This window comes from Myxine glutinosa, chromosome 4, assembly GCF_964187855.1.
Source record: "Myxine glutinosa chromosome 4, kmMyxGlut1.1, whole genome shotgun sequence".
Taxonomy (NCBI): Eukaryota; Metazoa; Chordata; class Myxini; order Myxiniformes; family Myxinidae; genus Myxine; species Myxine glutinosa.
Window position 1 is genome coordinate 183538487 of NC_136264.1, and position 18180 is coordinate 183556666.

Consider the following 18180-nt stretch of genomic DNA (forward strand, 5'->3'; position numbering starts at 1 on the left):
TTGGCCTATGGTGACCTCAAAAATAGTTGATGGTTGAAATCCGTTTTCTGATATGTAAATCCCATTCAAATTTCAAGTGAATCGAATGAAAATTGAGGATTTTAGAAATTTGAAAAAAGTGGTTGACCTTTGGCCTATGTTGACCTTTTGGCCTATGCTGATCTCAAAAATAGTTGGTGGTTGAATTCAGTTAGTTGAAATGAAAATCCTATTCAAATTTCAAGTCAATCGGATTAAAATTGAGGATTTTAGAATTTGGAAAAAAAGAGGTTGACCTTTGGCCTATGCTGATCTCAAAAATAGTTGCTGGTTCAATTCAGTAAGCCGATATGTAAATCCTATTCAAATTTCAAGTCAATCGGATGAAAATTGAGGATTTTAGAAATGGTTGTTCACCTTTGGCCTATGTTGACCTTTTGGCCTATGCTGATCTCAAAAATAGTTGGCGGTTGAATTCAGTTAGTTGAAATGAAAATCCTATTCAAATTTCAAGTCAATCGGATGAAAATTGAGGATTTTAGAAATTCGAAAAAAGTGGTTGACCTTTGGCCTATGTTGACCTTTTGGCCTATGCTGATCTCAGAAATAGTTGGTGGTTGAATTAAGTTAGCCGATATGTAAATCCTATTCAAATTTAAAGTCAATCAGATGAAAATGGAGGATTTTAAAAATTCGAAAAAAGTGGTTGACCTTTGGCCTATGTTGACCTTTTGGCCTACGCTGATCTCAGAAATAGTTGGTGGTTGAATTCAGTTAGCCGATATGTAAATCCTATTCAAATTTCAAGTCAACCGGATGAAAATTGAGGATTTTAGAAATTCGAAAAAAGTGGTTGACCTTTGGCCTATGCTGATCTCAGAAATAGTTGGTGGTTGAATTCAGTAAGCCGATATGTAAATCCTATTCAAATTTAAATTCAATCGGATGAAAATCGAGGATTTTAGGAATTCTAAAAAAGTGGTTGACCTTTGGCCTATGTTGACCTTTTGGCCTATGCTGATCTGAAACATAGTTGGTGATTGAATTCAGTAAGCCGATGTGTGAATCCTATTCAAATTTAGTCAATCGCGTGAAAATTGAGGATTTTAGAAATTTGAAAAAAGTGGTTGACCTTTGGCCTATGTTGACCTTTTGACCTTTTAACCTCAAAAATATATCGGATTTTGTCGGACTACGAACTCCACCACTTGGTGAAGTTGCGTGAAGATCGGTTTAAAATTGTGACCTGCAGGCAAGTATAAGTGAGCGGACAGACAAACACACAAATGAAAAATCACTCACAGAGCGACACTTGGCAAAAGAGAACAAAGCAGAATGGCAGTCAGTAGAGCATCCTTTTGACCTCTTAAATAATTGGTGGTTGAATTCAGTTAGCTGACATGTAAATCCTTTTCAAATTTCAAGTCAATCGGATGAAAATTGAGGATTTTAGAAATTTGAAATTGTTGTTGACCTTTGGCCTATGTTGACCTTTTGGCCTATGCTGATCTCAAAAATAGTTGTTGGTTGAATTCAGTAAGCCGATATGTAAATCCGATTCAAATTTCAAGTCAATCGGATGAAAATTGAGGATTTTAGAAATTCGAAAAAAGTGGTTGACCTTTGGCCTATGCTGATCTCAAAAATAGTTGATGGTTGAATTCAGTTCGCCGATATGTAAATCCTATTCAAATTTCAAGTCAATCGGATGAAAATTGAGGATTTTAGAAATGGTTGTTCACCTTTGGCCTATGTTGACCTTTTGGCCGATGCTGATCTCAAAAATAGTTGATGGTTGAATTCAGTTCGCCGATATGTAAATCCTATTCAAATTTCAAGTCAATCGGATGAAAATTGAGGATTTTAGAAATTTGAAATGGTTGTTGACCATTGGCCTATGTTGAACTTTTGGCCTATGGTGACCTCAAAAATAGTTGCTGGTTCAATTCAGTAAGCCGATATGTAAATCCTATTCAAATTTCAAGTCAATCGGATGAAAATTGAGGATTTTAGAAATTCGAAAAAAGTGGTTGACCTTTGGCCTATGTTGACCTTTTGGCCTATGCTGATCTCAGAAATAGTTGGTGGTTGAATTAAGTTAGCCGATATGTAAATCCTATTCAAATGTCAAGTCAATCGGATGAAAATTGAGGAGTTTAAAAATTCGAAAAAAGTGGTTGACCTTTGGCCTATGCTGATCTCAGAAATAGTTGGTGGTTGAATTCAGTTAGCCGATATGTAAATCCCATTCAAATTTAAAGTCAATCGGATGAAAATCGAGGATTTTAGAAATTCGAAAAAAGTGGTTGACCTTTGGCCTATGTTGACCTTTTGGCCGATGCTGATCTGAAACATAGTTTGTGATTGAATTTAGTAAGCCGATGTTTGAATCCTATTCAAATTTCAAGTCAATCGGGTGAAAATTGAGGATTTTAGAAATTTGAAAAAGTGGTTGCCCTTTGGCCTATGTTGACCTTTTGGCCTATGCTGATCTCAAAAATAGTTGTTGGTTGAATTCAGTTAGCCGATATGTAAATCCTATTCAAATTTCAAGTCAATCGGATGAAAATTGAGGATTTTAGAAATTCGAAAAAGGTGGTTGACCTTTGGCCTATGTTGACCTTTTGGCCTATGCTGATCTCAAAAATAGTTGATGGTTGAATTCAGTTCGCCGATATGTAAATCCTATTCAAATTTCAAGTCAATCGGATGAAAATTGAGGATTTTAGAAATTTGAAATGGTTGTTGACCTTTGGCCGATGTTGACCTTTTGGCCTATGGTGACCTCAAAAATAGTTGATGGTTGAAATCCGTTTTCTGATGTGTAAATCCCATTCAAATTTCAAGTGAATCGAATGAAAATTGAGGATTTTAGAAATTTGAAAAAAGTGGTTGACCTTTGGCCTATGTTGACCTTTTGGCCTATGCTGATCTCAAAAATAGTTGGTGGTTGAATTCAGTTCGTTGAAATGAAAATCCTATTCAAATTTCAAGTCAATCAGATTAAAATTGAGGATTTTAGAAATTCGAAAAAAGTGGTTGACCTTTGGCCTATGTTGACCTTTTGGCCTATGCTCATCTCAGAAATAGTTGGTGGTTGCATTCAGTTAGCCAATATGTAAATCCTATTCAAATTTCAAGTCAATCGGATGAAAATTGAGGATTTTAGAAATGGTTGTTCACCTTTGGCCTATGTTGACCTTTTGGCCTATGCTGATCTCAAAAATAGTTGATGGTTGAATTCAGTTCGCCGATATGTAAATCCTATTCAAATTTCAAGTGCATCGGATGAAAATGGAGGATTTTAGAAATTAGAAATTGTCGTTGACCATTGGCCTATGTTGAACTTTTGGCCTATGGTGACCTCAAAAATAGTTGATGGTTGAAATCCGTTTTCTGATATGTAAATCCCATTCAAATTTCAAGTGAATCGAATGAAAATTGAGGATTTTAGAAATTTGAAAAAAGTGGTTGACCTTTGGCCTATGTTGACCTTTTGGCCTATGCTGATCTCAAAAATAGTTGGTGGTTGAATTCAGTTAGTTGAAATGAAAATCCTATTCAAATTTCAAGTCAATCGGATTAAAATTGAGGATTTTAGAATTTTGAAAAAAAGAGGTTGACCTTTGGCCTATGCTTATCTCAAAAATATTTGCTGCTTCAATTCAGTAAGCCGATATGTAAATCCTATTCAAATTTCAAGTCAATCGGATGAAAATTGAGGATTTTAGAAATTCGAAAAAAGTGGTTGACCTTTGGCCTATGTTGACCTTTTGGCCGATGCTGATCTCAGAAATAGTTAGTGGTTGAATTCAGTTCGCAAATATGTAAATCCTATTCAAATTTCAAGTCAATCGGATGAAAATTGAGGATTTTAGAAATGGTTGTTCACCTTTGGCCTATGTTGACCTTTTGGCCTATGCTGATCTCAAAAATAGTTGGTGGTTGAATTAAGTTAGCCGATATGTAAATCCTATTCAAATTTCAAGTCAATCGGATGAAAATTGAGGATTTTAGAAATTCGAAAAAAGTGGTTGACCTTTGGCCTATGTTGACCTTTTGGCCTAAGGTGATCTCAAAAATAGTGGGTGGTTGAATTCAGTTAGCCGATGTGTATATCCAATTCAAATTTCAAGTCAATCAGATTAAAATTGAGAATTTTAGAAATTTGAAAAAAGTGGTTGACCTTTGGCCTATGTTGACCTTTTGACCCCAAAAAATATATATAGGATTTTTCGGACCACAAACTCTACCATTTGGTGAAGTTTCGTGAAGATCGGTTTAAAATTGTGACCTGTAGGCAAGTATCAGTGAGCGGACAGACAAACACACAAACCGGAGTGAGCAACATACTTGCAAAAAAAGTATTATTTTTTTTTGCCAAGTAACAAACACACTCAAATGCAATACCCTATCCTCAGGCGAGGATGGTAACAACAACAACTACTACTACTACTACTACTACTACTACTACTACTTCTACTACTACTACAACAACGTCTGCCACGAAAGGTCGGGTTTTCACGTGTTTCACTATGTTTTTCAGCCTCGTTGATAATTGAGATTTACAGATAGGTTCACCATGTGGTTGTGAAGTGCAACATGATGTTTTTGATGAAACCCATCATTGATGTGATTGGCAGCCGGTCGGCATGCAGGATAGTGTTATTGGAAACGTCTATGTTGCACTACTGGACTTTAAAGAAAGCTGATGTGGGAGGCCCCTATTTGTGGGGCCTAACGGAGGTTCTGCCTCCTCCTTTCCCGGGCAGACCTCCCGCAGAGAGGAGATGTGCATGGGCTGTCCCTGGAAAGGAGGTGCAATAGAATAAGAAGATGAGTGCATCTTTGTGAGTCATCCCAACTTTCGTTGCCTTTTCAGCACATTATGGTGGCATTTCTGTCAATTATCCATTTAGTTTATACAATTAAATTTATAGATATAATTAACAGGATATTGTTGCGGACATGGGATTTGCATCCATCCATATCCGCTTGTAAATATTCCCCTATTTCCTCAATACTTCCCAACTATCCCCAATCCCCCATTCCCTAGTCCCATTTTCTGTAAACAACACTCTGTAGACCCGACCTCCCCCTATTTCCCCCCATTAAATGTCGCATCCAGGTCCACCGCATCTCACGTAGACAACTATAGGACATCTTGCTAGTTATTCTTAGTCTATGTCAGTTAAGGATTCGTTTCCATTAATTCTGACCCTTCGTTGCACCAGAATGTGATTGTATGGCACCGTTAGGAAGTTTAGGACCTCCCAATACCTCCCCGCAGCTCTTCCTCACGGTTCAGAAACAACAACAACAACAGCAACGGCGGCGGCGTGCACAGGGAGTGCGCGTCCTCACTCCGGCTTGGTTGGTAGGGGGTGTTGGGAGGGCATGAGGCCTTCCCAGCGAGCCGCCATCGAACATGTGCTCGACGGGGTTACCAAATAGGGGCTCCCTGTCAGCTCCTCGTCAAGGGCGGAGCCCGGTAACCCCCGCACCCAATGGAAGCGGCGGACCGGTCCCATCTGAGGCGGAGCCAACCAGCCGAGGGCGTGTCACTCCCCGCTGAGCATGCGCAGGAAGAGGGAGGTGACGTCAGATGCGCGCTGAGCTTGGAGAAAGAAAGACGCCACCTCCGAGCGCTGTGAGGCCTCCCTGCATCTCTTGGACCGTGCTTGATCCTGTCCCCGAGCCAAGGTGCACCTTGTGCTATCGACTGCCTGTCCCTTCCTGCCATCAATCCCTGTGTAAGTCAGCCTTGTTCCGTGTGTCTGTGGTCTGTCTGGGCTAAGATAAGATTGTATCTAAGTGCCTATCTCTTCTGTGTCTTTACCTCACTACCTTGTAATCTACCCCTTTTCTCCCCCACTGTAATTATATCCTCCTCCGGAGGTCTTGAGAACTGTACCCCTGGCGTCGTTTCATTTATCCCAGTCGTTGTGTCCTTTCCAATCATTGATTTAGCGTAGCGCGATTTGGCCAACGTTCGGGTGGAATCGGGTGAGTTGGGGAAGAATCGGGGGAACTGTTAGGTCGCGGCAATACCACCGCTCGGTAAATAACATCTAATCCGCGATCCGTAACAATTGGTGTCGAGGAGTGAGATACGAGGCCCGAAGCGCGCTTAACGCGCTCAAAATTACAAGCAGTTGGAAATTGTTTTGTTTTACAAAAAACCCGAATTTTGAAAGTCGCGCTATGGCAGATCAAGACGGCTGGGTTCCGGTAGAGGAGAGTGAGGCAGGGTCGATCCAGGACCAAATTGAGGGACATGAGGAGAGCGAAGCAGTGAGGGCGGCAGGTTCGCAAAATGGCGGCCTCGCGCACGAGGTTACGGGCGCGCAAAATGGCGCCTCGCAGATGGCTACGGCGACCGCGCCCGCGACCGTAGCAGCGCCGCTGGTAGATTTGAACCTTTTTTTAATACAAATGAAGGCCCTTATGGCCCAGAATAGCGAACGGTTAGAACAAAGGATGGGGTCCAATAGCGAGAAATTGAGGGAGGACATGGGGGCCAATAGCCAACGGTTAGAACAAAGGATGGGGTCCAATAGCGAGAAATTGAGGGAGGACATGGGGGCCCAGATCGGAGGGTTAGGGAGTAGAATAGAGGGATTAGGAAACAAATTTGAGGGATTAGACAATAGATTAGGGGAAATACAGGAGGGGTTAACGGGGGTAGAAAACAGAATGGCCACTCAAGAGAATCAAATGGAAGGGATGAAAAAGGGGTTAGAGGGGTTAGAAAACAGCATGGAAGGCAAATTGAGGGACATGAGGGACCAAGCGGAAAGGGAAGTTTAAAAAATGGGGCAGCAGATAGAGGGGGTCAGAATGGGGGTAGAAACTAAATTGGATGCTCACAGGGAGGAAATGGAGCAGATGAGGGTGGCATCTGGGCAGGAGATGCAAGTGATGGGAGAGGAGATCAGAAGAGGTGTGAGTGAGGAGGTCGGAGGAGTGCGCGAGGAGGTGAGGCACTGTGAGGAGCGCATGGAGAAGGAGGTGAGAAAGGGGACTCTAAAATTGCAAGGTGGTATAGAGGAGTTGACGCTGGGAGTAGAACAACTGACAGTGGGACAAAAGGAGTTGGGGGACCAGGTAAAGAAGAACACAGTGGTAATAGAGGGTTTAAAATCGACACAGAAGGAGATGAAAAAGGACGTAGGGGTAATTAAAAAAGAGTGTCAGACGGTACATGAGGACCTGACGAGGAAAATGAACAAGGTGGTAGAGGTGATGGAGGTTAAAGAGCGGGAGGTGCGGGAGCACATAGAAAAAAATAAGGTGGAGTTAGAGGAAGAACTTAAGGGGGCGCACGAGGAGATGAAGGAGGTGAAGCAGAAATTAGAAGAAGTGGAAGAAGGGGTGAGCGAAATTAAGAAGCGACGGAGAGAGGATAAGAAAGAGATAAAGGAGGAAGTAAAAGAATTGGTCCAAAGTCTGTGTTCGGATCGTGATGATGTGCTCATTAACCGGATGAGGGATTCGCAGGTGATGGAGGAGAAGCGAAGAGAAAGAGGACCCGGTGTAAGTGGTGACCAATATGGTCGTGCGTATGATGCGCCAGGTGATTTAATAAGCTTGGGGGTCGAGATAGACCCGGATGTTCGTGAGAGGCCAAGAGTGAGGTGTATGGCTGGTCCGGAGGGTATGGAACGAGGGTGCAAGCGAGAGGGTCCGGTGATGGGAGAGGTGCGAGGTGTGAGTGAGCAAGGTTGTGGTGGGATGGAATGGGTAGCGGGTTGCGGAAGTGTGACCCATGCATCGACACCAACAGGGGTAGTTTTTAGAGGGACAGGGGAGGCACGAGAGCCCCTTGGGGGTAATGTACTGTGGGGGCCCGGCCGGTTCGGCCCCGCGCTGACCCCGCAAGGGGCGACGCACGGGGTCCGGCAGGCGGGCAACGACTCGCATACGAGGTGGTCCCACAAGGTCCCACTCGCGCCGTATGACGGCAAGAGTGATCTACGCGCGTACCTGGCGCAGTTTGACTGTGTGTGTAAGGGCAACGGTTGGGGTGAGGACGAAGGTGGAGTACACCTGGTGGCCGCATTGCGCGGCGCGGCGGCGGAGGTGCTGACGGCATTACCACCGGGTGCTCTCACCCTGCCAGCCCTCCGCGACGCCCTAATTAATCGATTCGGCATTGAACAGCAGAGCGAGCTTGTTAAAGCTCAGCTCGCGCTGCGAAAACGCAAGCCCCAGGAAGCCATCGGGGAACTTGCCCACGACATTCGCCGCGCAGTGGGGATCGCACATGCTAACATGGCAGCGGATTCCCGGGAAAGCCTGGCGCTGGACCATTTTATCCAGGCCCTCCCGGATATTGAGCTCCGGCAACAGCTCGCCATGTGGCGCCCGCAGACTCTGAGCCAGGCGGCTGACGCTGCAGCCCATTGGGAAGCAGCGAGGCCCCTGGCCCGGGGGAGCGAGCGTCACGCAATGGCGGTCCGCCAGGTGGGACCCCCGATGGAGGGCGGACCCCTTAGGGGGCCCGCCCCCGACGTGAGTCCTGACCTGGCGGGCATGGTCCGGAGGCTGGTGGACCAGCGCCTGGCGGGACCTGGACCATGGCAGGCGGCCCCGGAGGTGGCCCGCGGTGGACCACGAGCGGGTAATCCAATTCGGACCTTCAGGGGGGGAAATTTGGAATTCCGGAGACAAGCACCTTATCAGGTGAGGTGCTATACTTGCAACCGTCTGGGTCACCTGGCGCGGCACTGTCGAGCCACGCGCCGGGATGATCCCCGGCGGTTGAGGTCCTCAACTCCGCCCCGGGGGGAGCGGGTTAGCCGACCCCAGACACCCCTCCGCCAGACCCCGGGAAACTAGAAGGTGTCGGGCACGTAGGGCGGTGTTCGGCAGAAGAGGATGGAGGAGAGCCCTCATTGACGCGACAGGTCATTTATTGTGGCCAGATTGGAACCGGTAGCCTGACAATCAGATGCAAAATTGCCGGCGTGGGGGTAGACGCCGTAGTGGACACAGGAGCTAGCGCCACGATCATCAGCCCTGTGGTCCTTGATTCGAGCGCAGGTGGCTGGGATAAGATCCAGCGCCTGCAAAATTATAGTTTGCAACTTGCTACCGGGGTAACGGCCCCGATCATAGGGCGTGGTTCTGTGACCCTCAAGTTAGGGTCGGTAAGGAGGGAGATAGATGTTTGGGTGGCGGAGGTGTGCGACCCATGTTTAATAGGGTTGGATTTGTTGACTGCCAGCAGTTGTAAAATCGACTTGTGCCGGGGGATCCTGCAGGTGGGAGTAGAAGAGCTGCCGTTAGGGGGAGTGAGCACGGCCGAGAGAGCGGAGCTGGAGGCTTCCGAGGCCGTGACCATTCCCCCAAGGGCCGAGGCGATAGTGCCGGCCCGGTGGGCAGCTCGCCCAACATGGCAGGAGTCCTGCGGCCTGGTCGAACCGGTGGCAGTGCAGTTCATACCGGGTTTAATCGTGGGCCGGTTGACTGCCAGCGGTTGTAAAATCGACTTGTGCCGGGGGATCCTGCAGGTGGGAGTAGAAGAGCTGCCGTTAGGGGGAGTGAGCACGGCCGAGAGAGCGGAGCTGGAGGCTTCCGAGGCCGTGACCATTCCCCCAAGGGCCGAGGCGATAGTGCCGGCCCGGTGGGCAGCTCGCCCAACATGGCAGGAGTCCTGCGGCCTGGTCGAACCGGTGGCAGTGCAGTCCATACCGGGTTTAATCGTGGGCCGCACCCTTGTAAAAACGGACGGACCGGTAGTGGCCGTCTGAGTAATAAATATGAGTACAGAACCACGCACTATAGTAAGGGGCACGAGGGTAGCTGGCTGCACCCCAGTTGAGGAAGTCGCGACAGTGAGGGGCGAGAACGTCCAGCCGAGCCGGCCCCGGGGGGAGCCTTCAATAAGAAGTAGGAATTGGCCCGATCCCATTTGCGAGATGGTAAATCGTAGTAGCGTAGAGTTGGGAGGTACCCAGAGGGAGGCCTTACACAAACTGGTTGGGTCCCATTTGGACCTCTTCTCCTTGTCCACCGAGGATATTGGACGTACGGGCCTGGTGAAACATCAGATCCACACCGGTGAGGCCCGGCCTATTCGTCAGGCCGCCCGACGGCTCCCTTGGAGCAAGAGGGCGGAAGCTGACGAGCAGGTTGAAAAAATGCTCGACGCAGGCGTGATCGAGCCCTCGGGAAGTCCTTGGATGTCACCTGTTGTGCTGGTCAAAAAGAAGGATGGGACCACGCGGTTCTGCGTGGACTATCGTCAGCTAAACAACGTGACACTCAAGGACTCATATCCCCTGCCAAGGATTGATGACACCCTCGATGCCGTTGCGGGCTCAAATTGGTTCTCGACTTTGGACCTCAAGAGTGGGTATTGGCAGGTGGAGATGGATAGGGCAGGGAAGGAGAAAACGGCATTTTCCACAGGTAAGGGACTGTATCAGTTTACTGTGATGCCGTTTGGTTTGTGTAACGCCCCCGCCACCTTTGAAAGATTGATGGAACATGTACTAGGCGGCATGCCATGGCAATCATGCCTGGTGTACCTGGATGACGTCCTAGTACATGCCAAAACGTTCCCCCAGGTAGTAGCTAATTTGGACCAGGTGTTCGGGTGCCTCAGACAGGCAGGGTTGAAGCTGAACCCGAGTAAGTCCACTTTGTTTGCAAGAGAGGTGGCCTATCTAGGTCACGTGATCGGCCGCGAGGGGGTAAAAACGGACCCAGACAAAATTAAAGCGGTAGAGGAGTGGCCCGCACCACGTACTATCAAGGAGGTGCGGGGATTTTTGGGACTCTGCTCCTACTACCGGCGCTTTGTGGCGAAATTTGCGGAGTTGGCCCGTCCCCTCCACCGGCTTACGGAGAAGGGGACGCGATTTAATTGGACACAGGAGTGCCACGAGGCCTTCCAAAAATTGAAGGGGTGTCTAACATCCGCACCCCTTCTAGCTTACCCCACTAGCAACGGGGCATTTACCCTGGACATGGATGCGAGCCAGGAAGGATTGGGCGCAGTTTTGTCTCAGACACAGGAGGGCGTGGAGAGAGTGATTGGTTACTATAGTCGGGCCTTAAGTAGGCCCGAGCGAAATTATTGTGTCACTCGCAAAGAGTTATTGGCTATGCTGGCTGCCATGAACCATTTCCACCCGTACCTGTACGGGCGGAAATTTTTGGTTAGAACTGACCATTCCTCCTTGCAATGGCTCCTTCGGTTCAAGGAACCGGAGGGCCAAATTGCAAGGTGGTTGGAAAAGTTGCAGCAGTACGATTTTGATGTGGCCCATAGGGCCGAGAAGGCCCATGGTAATGCGGACGCACTCTCTCGGCGTCCTTGTCTGGGGGAAAACTGTAAATTTTGTGCGAGACACGAGGAGAGGGAGCAATTGGGCGATTCCGCCCCGATTCTCGTCGTCTGGGCAACCCGGGTGAGAGGGCCAATTTTGCCACTAACCGCAGATGAGGAATTCGGAACTTTGGCTTGGAGCGCGGCCCAGCGGGAGGACCCCGTACTGGGGCCGGTGCACGAATGGGTGAGATTGGGGCAAAGACCTAATGGGGAAGAGGTCACCCCCCTCGGGGCACAGACCAAGGCATATTGGGCTCAGTGGAAAACCCTGGAATTGAAGGATAACATCTTGTATCGCAAGTGGGTGGAGGTTCCCTCTGATAAAACTTCCTGGCTGGTGGTAGTCCCAAATAAATTTAAGACCGATATATTGCAACAGGTGCATGGTACCCGCCCCGGCGGCCATTTGGGCAGGACAAAGACGACATCGCAGGTACGCCGGAGGTTTTATTGGGTGAATATGGGGCGCGACATACAGGACTGGTGTCGGAGATGCGACGCCTGTACTGCCAAAAAGGGACCAGCACGGAGGATGAGGGCCCCCCTTCAATTACACCAGGTGGGGGCCCCCCTAGAGCGGGTGGCCATGGATATCCTAGGCCCACTACCCCGCACCCGCCTAGGTAATAAGTACATCCTCGTTGTGATGGACTACTTCACCAAGTGGCCGGAGGCCTACGCCCTCCCCAACCAAGAAGCAGGGGTGGTAGCGCAGGCCTTCGTGGAAGGATTTGTGTGCCGGCATGGGATTCCACAGGAGTTGCACACCGACCAGGGACGAAATTTTGAGAGCAAATTGCTAAAAGATGTGTGCAGTCTCCTGTCAATTCGGAAAACAAGAACAACGCCTTTAAGACCTCAATCTGACGGGATGGTGGAAAGATTCAACCGAACTTTAATCCAACAACTAGCACTGTTCACCGCCACCCATCAGGGTGACTGGGACGAACATCTCCCTTATTTGCTCATGGCCTACCGAACCAGCCAGCACGGGGCCACCGCATGCAGTCCAGCGTTGCTTATGTATGGGCGGGAGTTACGGGCTCCCGCCGACTTGCTATGCGGTCCCGTGCCAGACACAGTGGTTAACCCGCCGAGGGAGGGGTACGCACGTCACCTAGAGGAAGGCATGGAGCTAGTCCATGCCTTCGCCCGCCGCCAACTCCATCTGGCGGGGGAAAAGATGAAGCGCAGGTACGACCACCGGAGCCAGGGGAGTCAGTACACTCCGGGGATGAAGATTTGGTTCTTCAATCCCCGGAGGAGGAAGGGTAGGTGCCCGAAACTCACCTCTCCCTGGCAAGGCCCGGGGGTCGTCCTGTCGCAAGTCTGTGACGTGGTAGTAAAAATCAAAATGGGGCCACGAGCCCTCCCTCGGATCATCCACGCCGACCGGATAAGGCCTTACACCGGCGAGCAGGCGCCCCCGTGGATTGCCTCGGCTTTAGATGCCGAGGCGGGACCCAGTACCTCTGAATAAGGGGGGCTTATTAGTGCCAGAGGACTGGGGGATTGATGAGCGATGGGCCCGGTGGGTAAGGGTGGCATCCCTGCCACCCTTCCCATGAGGGGGGGCAAAGGAGCACTAGGTTTATGGGGTTTATGGCAGTGAAAACTAGCCCGGGTGGGTTAGGATATTGTGTGTAGGGCCCTAGAAGATGACATTAGGTAACGTTAAGAGTAGTTAGTGACAAGGATACCTGTAGAGGGGACGCAGGTAGATTAGAGTGGATGATAATGACGAGGGAGCGCAATAGTTTAAAGGGACGACTGGGAAGCGCAAGTTTCAGAGGGGAGTAGTTAGATGAGATGATGCTGTGTGAGAACTGGACAGGTGTGTGGAGCAGTGTATGAGTAGTGAGTGTTGTGGATCAGCGCGAATGCGCTTGGGGGAGAGAAAGGTGCAGGCGGCACCAAGTATGAGAGCACAGGTGTGCAAGTACAGGTGTGTGGAATATATGGAGCAGAGAATGAGTGGTGTGGAGAGAGTGGAGTAAGTGGTACGGAGTGGTGTGCATGGTGCGAAGGTGTGAATGGGGGAAGAGTGGACCCCCATCACGAATACCCGGGGCGGGTAGTGTAAGTGTTAGGTAGAGGGTATAGGTAAATTGTGGTTGGATATTGGCATTTGTGGTGCGGATGCAGAATGGTATTGTGGATGGGTGCATTGGTGTGGTGAAATTGGCTGGTCGTGTGGCCTGTTAGTATGAGTGTGAATGGTTGGGCACTCCGCCACTGTTAGATGTCGGCCAGGTGAGGCCGCAGGTGGGCTCTGGGAGCCGTTAGTGTCAGTGGGTGCCTGAGGATCCCGGGTGTGGATCGGGCAGGCCGTGCCAGAGAGGGCACTGAGGGGGTGAGAGTGCGAGAGGGCCTTCCCCAGTTAGTTAGGTTAGGGTGAGGAGCAGGTGAGCTCGGTAGGCAACAACAGTGGTGGAGGTGTGCAGGTGGGCGGACAAGCTAGGAGCATCACACGACCCAGCCACCGAAATTGTGCGGGGGCACCGAGTGATTAATCGGGGGAGTGAGACCCCAACTTGAGAAGCACCACAGTTTGGTCAATGGGAATTGGTTGTTAGAACCCATAGTGTAAGTGGGCCAATGGTTTGGCAGGAGAAAGACCCCGGGTAATGTAAAGTTGTTAAAGTCATTTAGGAAATAGTTAGGATTGATGAACCCGTCGCACCATACGCAGCCACTTACCTGAGGTGATGATGATGACTCTACACCTGTGTTCCTTTGTTCTGTGTTGCAGGAAAGGAGAATTGCTGTGTGAATTTGTGAGACGCATCACGACGTGGATGAGACATTGGGGTGATTCCATCTCTCCCTCCTTAGGAGGGACTGATGATGAATTGGTGATGGCAAATTTTGATGTTGAGTTGGAGATGGCAAATTTTGATGAGAGTTGGAAATGGCAAATTTGATTGGTTAGGAGGGAGAGAAGACGAATTTGGTTTATGGGAGGAACGGGGAAGACAGTAGGGACGTTTGTTGATGTGTAAAGTAGATGTTTATGGGTAGTGTTGTGTTTTGTGGATACAGTAAGGGGTAAGGGAGGGGCAATGTAGGTTACCTGGTGGGGGGGGGGGGGGCGTACGGTAGGAACGTACCCGTCTCACCTGGTTCCCATGTGCCCCCAGTGTGCATTACCTTGAATTGCGTGCACTTTTGCGCCCTTACCACCTTACTCACTTGTCTTCTTTTGTCTCCCACCTCCGAGGATCTGGCTTTGGGGCAGAGAGAGAGGAGAGAGAGGTGCTGGCTCCGCAGTTGTGGGCCTGTACTTCCGCTGCTTGCTGCCTGGATCGATACACCATATGGACCGCAATTTTTGTGGCCGCCCACAATGGACCGCAGTTCTTTTGCGGTCAAGCACCACCCGTGGATGGACCTCTGGGTCAACGTGGCACCTATGCCATAGAGGTGAACCACTTTTAGTTGGCCCCCCTGACGGCCACAATTTAGAAATGGACGCGGTTGGCGCCTTTCTTTATTTCTAAAGAAGCCAGAAGGCCAAGTGCACTCCATGAAGGCAAGACCAGCGGCAGAACATCGGCCGGCTGCGACACCACCGGTGACCATGGACACTTGATTGTGCATATATTATTGAACACTTTATTGGTGCACCGGATGGTGCTGACTGTGTGTATGGGGTGGTGCTTTTGGTGCTTGGACGGGGTGCTCTGCACATTATTAAAGGCCGTAGGGCCACAGGGCACTCGTGGGTTGGTGTATCGATGCTGGCATGCGTGCTCTCTCTCTCTATGCATAACATCTGCATGTGTTCCTCAAAGAACAGGTCCTGGATCGTAGTGTAAATATCAGTGTAGTCTTGTGTAAATGATGCTCCCTACCGGCTGTATGTTTAGTTTGAGGATGCTTTCCGCGATTCGGTTATCCTGTGGGTGTGTTTCTGTTAGGAGAAGGGTGCAACGTCGCAGGGGGACATATTTACTCATTTGTGAACATCTGTAAAACTGTCGCACTCAGGGTTGAGTTAATAGTAGAGGGAACTACATCTGAGTGCCACACTAACGTAGGTAAAAATTTATCGGGTCGGGACGCCCCGAGGTAGAGAAGGGTGCAATGTTGCGGATATGGGATTTGCATCCATCCATATCCGCTTGTAAATATTCCCCTATTTCCTCAATACTTCCCAACTATCCCCAATCCCCCATTCCCTAGTCCCATTTTCTGTAAACAACACTCTGTAGACCCGACCTCCCCCTATTTCCCCCCATTAAATGTCGCATCCAGGTCCACCGCATCTCACGTAGACAACTATAGGACATCTTGCTAGTTATTCTTAGTCTATGTCAGTTAAGGATTCGTTTCCATTAATTCTGACCCTTCGTTGCACCAGAATGTGATTGTATGGCACCGTTAGGAAGTTTAGGACCTCCCAATACCTCCCCGCAGCTCTTCCTCACGGTTCAGAAACAACAACAACAACAACAACAGCAACGGCGGCGGCGTGCACAGGGAGTGCGCGTCCTCACTCCGGCTTGGTTGGTAGGGGGTGTTGGGAGGGCATGAGGCCTTCCCAGCGAGCCGCCATCGAACATGTGCTCGACGGGGTTACCAAATAGGGGCTCCCTGTCAGCTCCTCGTCAAAGGCGGAGCCCGGTAACCCCCGCACCCAATGGAAGCGGCGGACCGGCCCATCTGGGGCGGAGCCAACCAGCCGAGGGCGTGTCACTCCCCGCTGAGCATGCGCAGGAAGAGGGAGGTGACGTCAGATGCACGCTGAGCTTGGAGAAAGAAAGACACCACCTCCGAGCGCTGTGAGGCCTCCCTGCATCTCTTGGACCGTGCTTGATCCTGTCCCCGAGCCAAGGTGCACCTTGTGCTATCGACTGCCTGTCCCTTCCTGCCATCAATCCCTGTGTAAGTCAGCCTTGTTCCGTGTGTCTGTGGTCTGTCTGGGATAAGATAAGATTGTATCTAATTGCCTATCTCTTCTGTGTCTTTACCTCACTACCTTGTAATCTACCCCTTTTCTCCCCCACTGTAATTATATCCTCCTCCGGAGGTCTTGAGAACTGTACCCCTGGCGTCGTTTCATTTATCCCAGTCGTTGTGTCCTTTCCAATCATTGATTTAGCGTAGCGCGATTTGGCCAACGTTCGGGTGGAATCGGGTGAGTTGGGGAAGAATCGGGGGAACTGTTAGGTCGCGGCAATACCACCACTCGGTAAATAACATCTAATCCGCGATCCGTAACAATGGTGCCGATGTATTGGAAACGTCTATGTTGCACTACTGGACTTTAAAGAAAGCTGATGTGGGAGGCCCCTATTTGTGGGGCCTAACAGAGGTTCTGCCTCCTCCTTTCCCGGGCAGACCTCCCGCAGAGAGGAGATGTGCATGGGCTGTCCCTGGAAAGGAGGTGCAATAGAATAAGAAGATGAGTGCATCTTTGTGAGTCATCCCAACTTTCATTGCCTTTTCAGCACATTATGGTGGCATTTCTGTCAATTATCCATTTAGTTTATACAATTAAATTTATAGATATAATTAACATGATATATTATTGCTCCATGCAAATGCTACGATTCGCAACCTTTGGACTCGAATGTGTTCTCAATTTTATCGCATACTCGGATTGCCAGAGAATCGTTTAGATTGGATCCGCTGTTCAAGTGGGAAAAATTTTTTTATAACATCAAATACTTAAAAATATATAATCATAGTTCCATCAGAATGAGCCACAAACATACTGCGGGAAAAGGAATAATCTCAGCGAAACTCGCACACATCAGAAATGATTTTTTTGGTGGTTAGGAAGTTTTTTGTTAAGTTAGGTAAGTTTTGGTTAAGTTTTTTTTTAAAGTTTTGGTTAAGTTAAAGTTTTTAAGGTCACGAAGTTGGATATATGATGGTTCCGAGTATGCACCACCACCCGCACCCGCCTCCGAACTCCTCAAAAGTCACTTGCCAACCACTTGTAAAAGCAGCAAAAACATTCTTTAAAAGTTTGGTTGCCCTATTATGGCTAACAAATAACCAAAGTTATTGCTAACCATGGTTCAACATCTTCACTGTAATTGTTGATTATAATTCTCTAGATTTGTTAGTGAGCCTTACAAGTAAAGGAGAAGGGTCACGTATACATTGGAAAGGGGCGAACACAATCAATATCATCAATATTTAGGTGTCGCAATGTTCTACATAATAATTTAAATGGGACACACAATTTTTAGAGCGCACGTGTACCGGACGCGAGCACTTGCGCACGCACCACCACCATTCTTGTAGCACAGGTAGGGGAACCTCCACACATTGCCGAGTCCGATGAACCCTCCGGCCACAGAAAGGACGAAATCCAAACGACTGCTCCACTGTTCCTTCCCGTCGGGTTGCGTCGTTTCCCCAGACATTGGTTCAAGCGAGTTGAGCGTCTCAAGCGCTTGAGAATTCTCCGTGGGAGGTTTCTCGGGAGTCATCGCTCAACTGCAAACTTTCACCGATTGAAATATTGCGCGATGAAGGCTGAGCTCTTGTCGGAGGCACTTCACCGCACGACGAGGAACCCTGCCCGAGTTGAGTTTGCTAGGCCGTGCAAAAGAGGGAGAACTTGAGATGTATGATCGCCGAGAATGCAAAAGGCAGGTTATTTCTGCTGCCTTTATCCAACCCCACCCGTAACCCCAAGAATTTCACTGCCAGTGGAAAAGTACCATATACGTTGAATGGTGTCCTCTTGGTCCGTGTTAAAGCACCTGCTGTGAGTGGTTGGCGGTGAAGAGGCGGGATATATGATGGTTCAGAGTACGCACTAGTTCCCACCCATAAACTCCCCAAAAGTCACAGTTCATTTGCCAACCAAGTGCAAAAGCAACAACATCTTAAAAGTCTGG

The 18180-nt window shown here is 48.9% G+C and overlaps 1 protein-coding gene across 1 annotated transcript in view; it reads right to left on the bottom strand.

Annotated features, from left to right (window-relative positions):
* Positions 1-17941, bottom strand: part of LOC137425556 (sodium- and chloride-dependent taurine transporter) — a 119621-nt gene extending 101680 nt beyond the window's left edge. The window contains exon 1 of the mRNA XM_078776776.1: positions 17562-17941. Within this exon, the coding sequence (XP_078632902.1) occupies positions 17562-17766 (205 nt within the window). The 5' untranslated portion in view covers positions 17767-17941. The remainder of the gene's footprint in view (positions 1-17561) is intronic.
* Between the last annotated feature and the right edge of the window lie 239 nt (positions 17942-18180).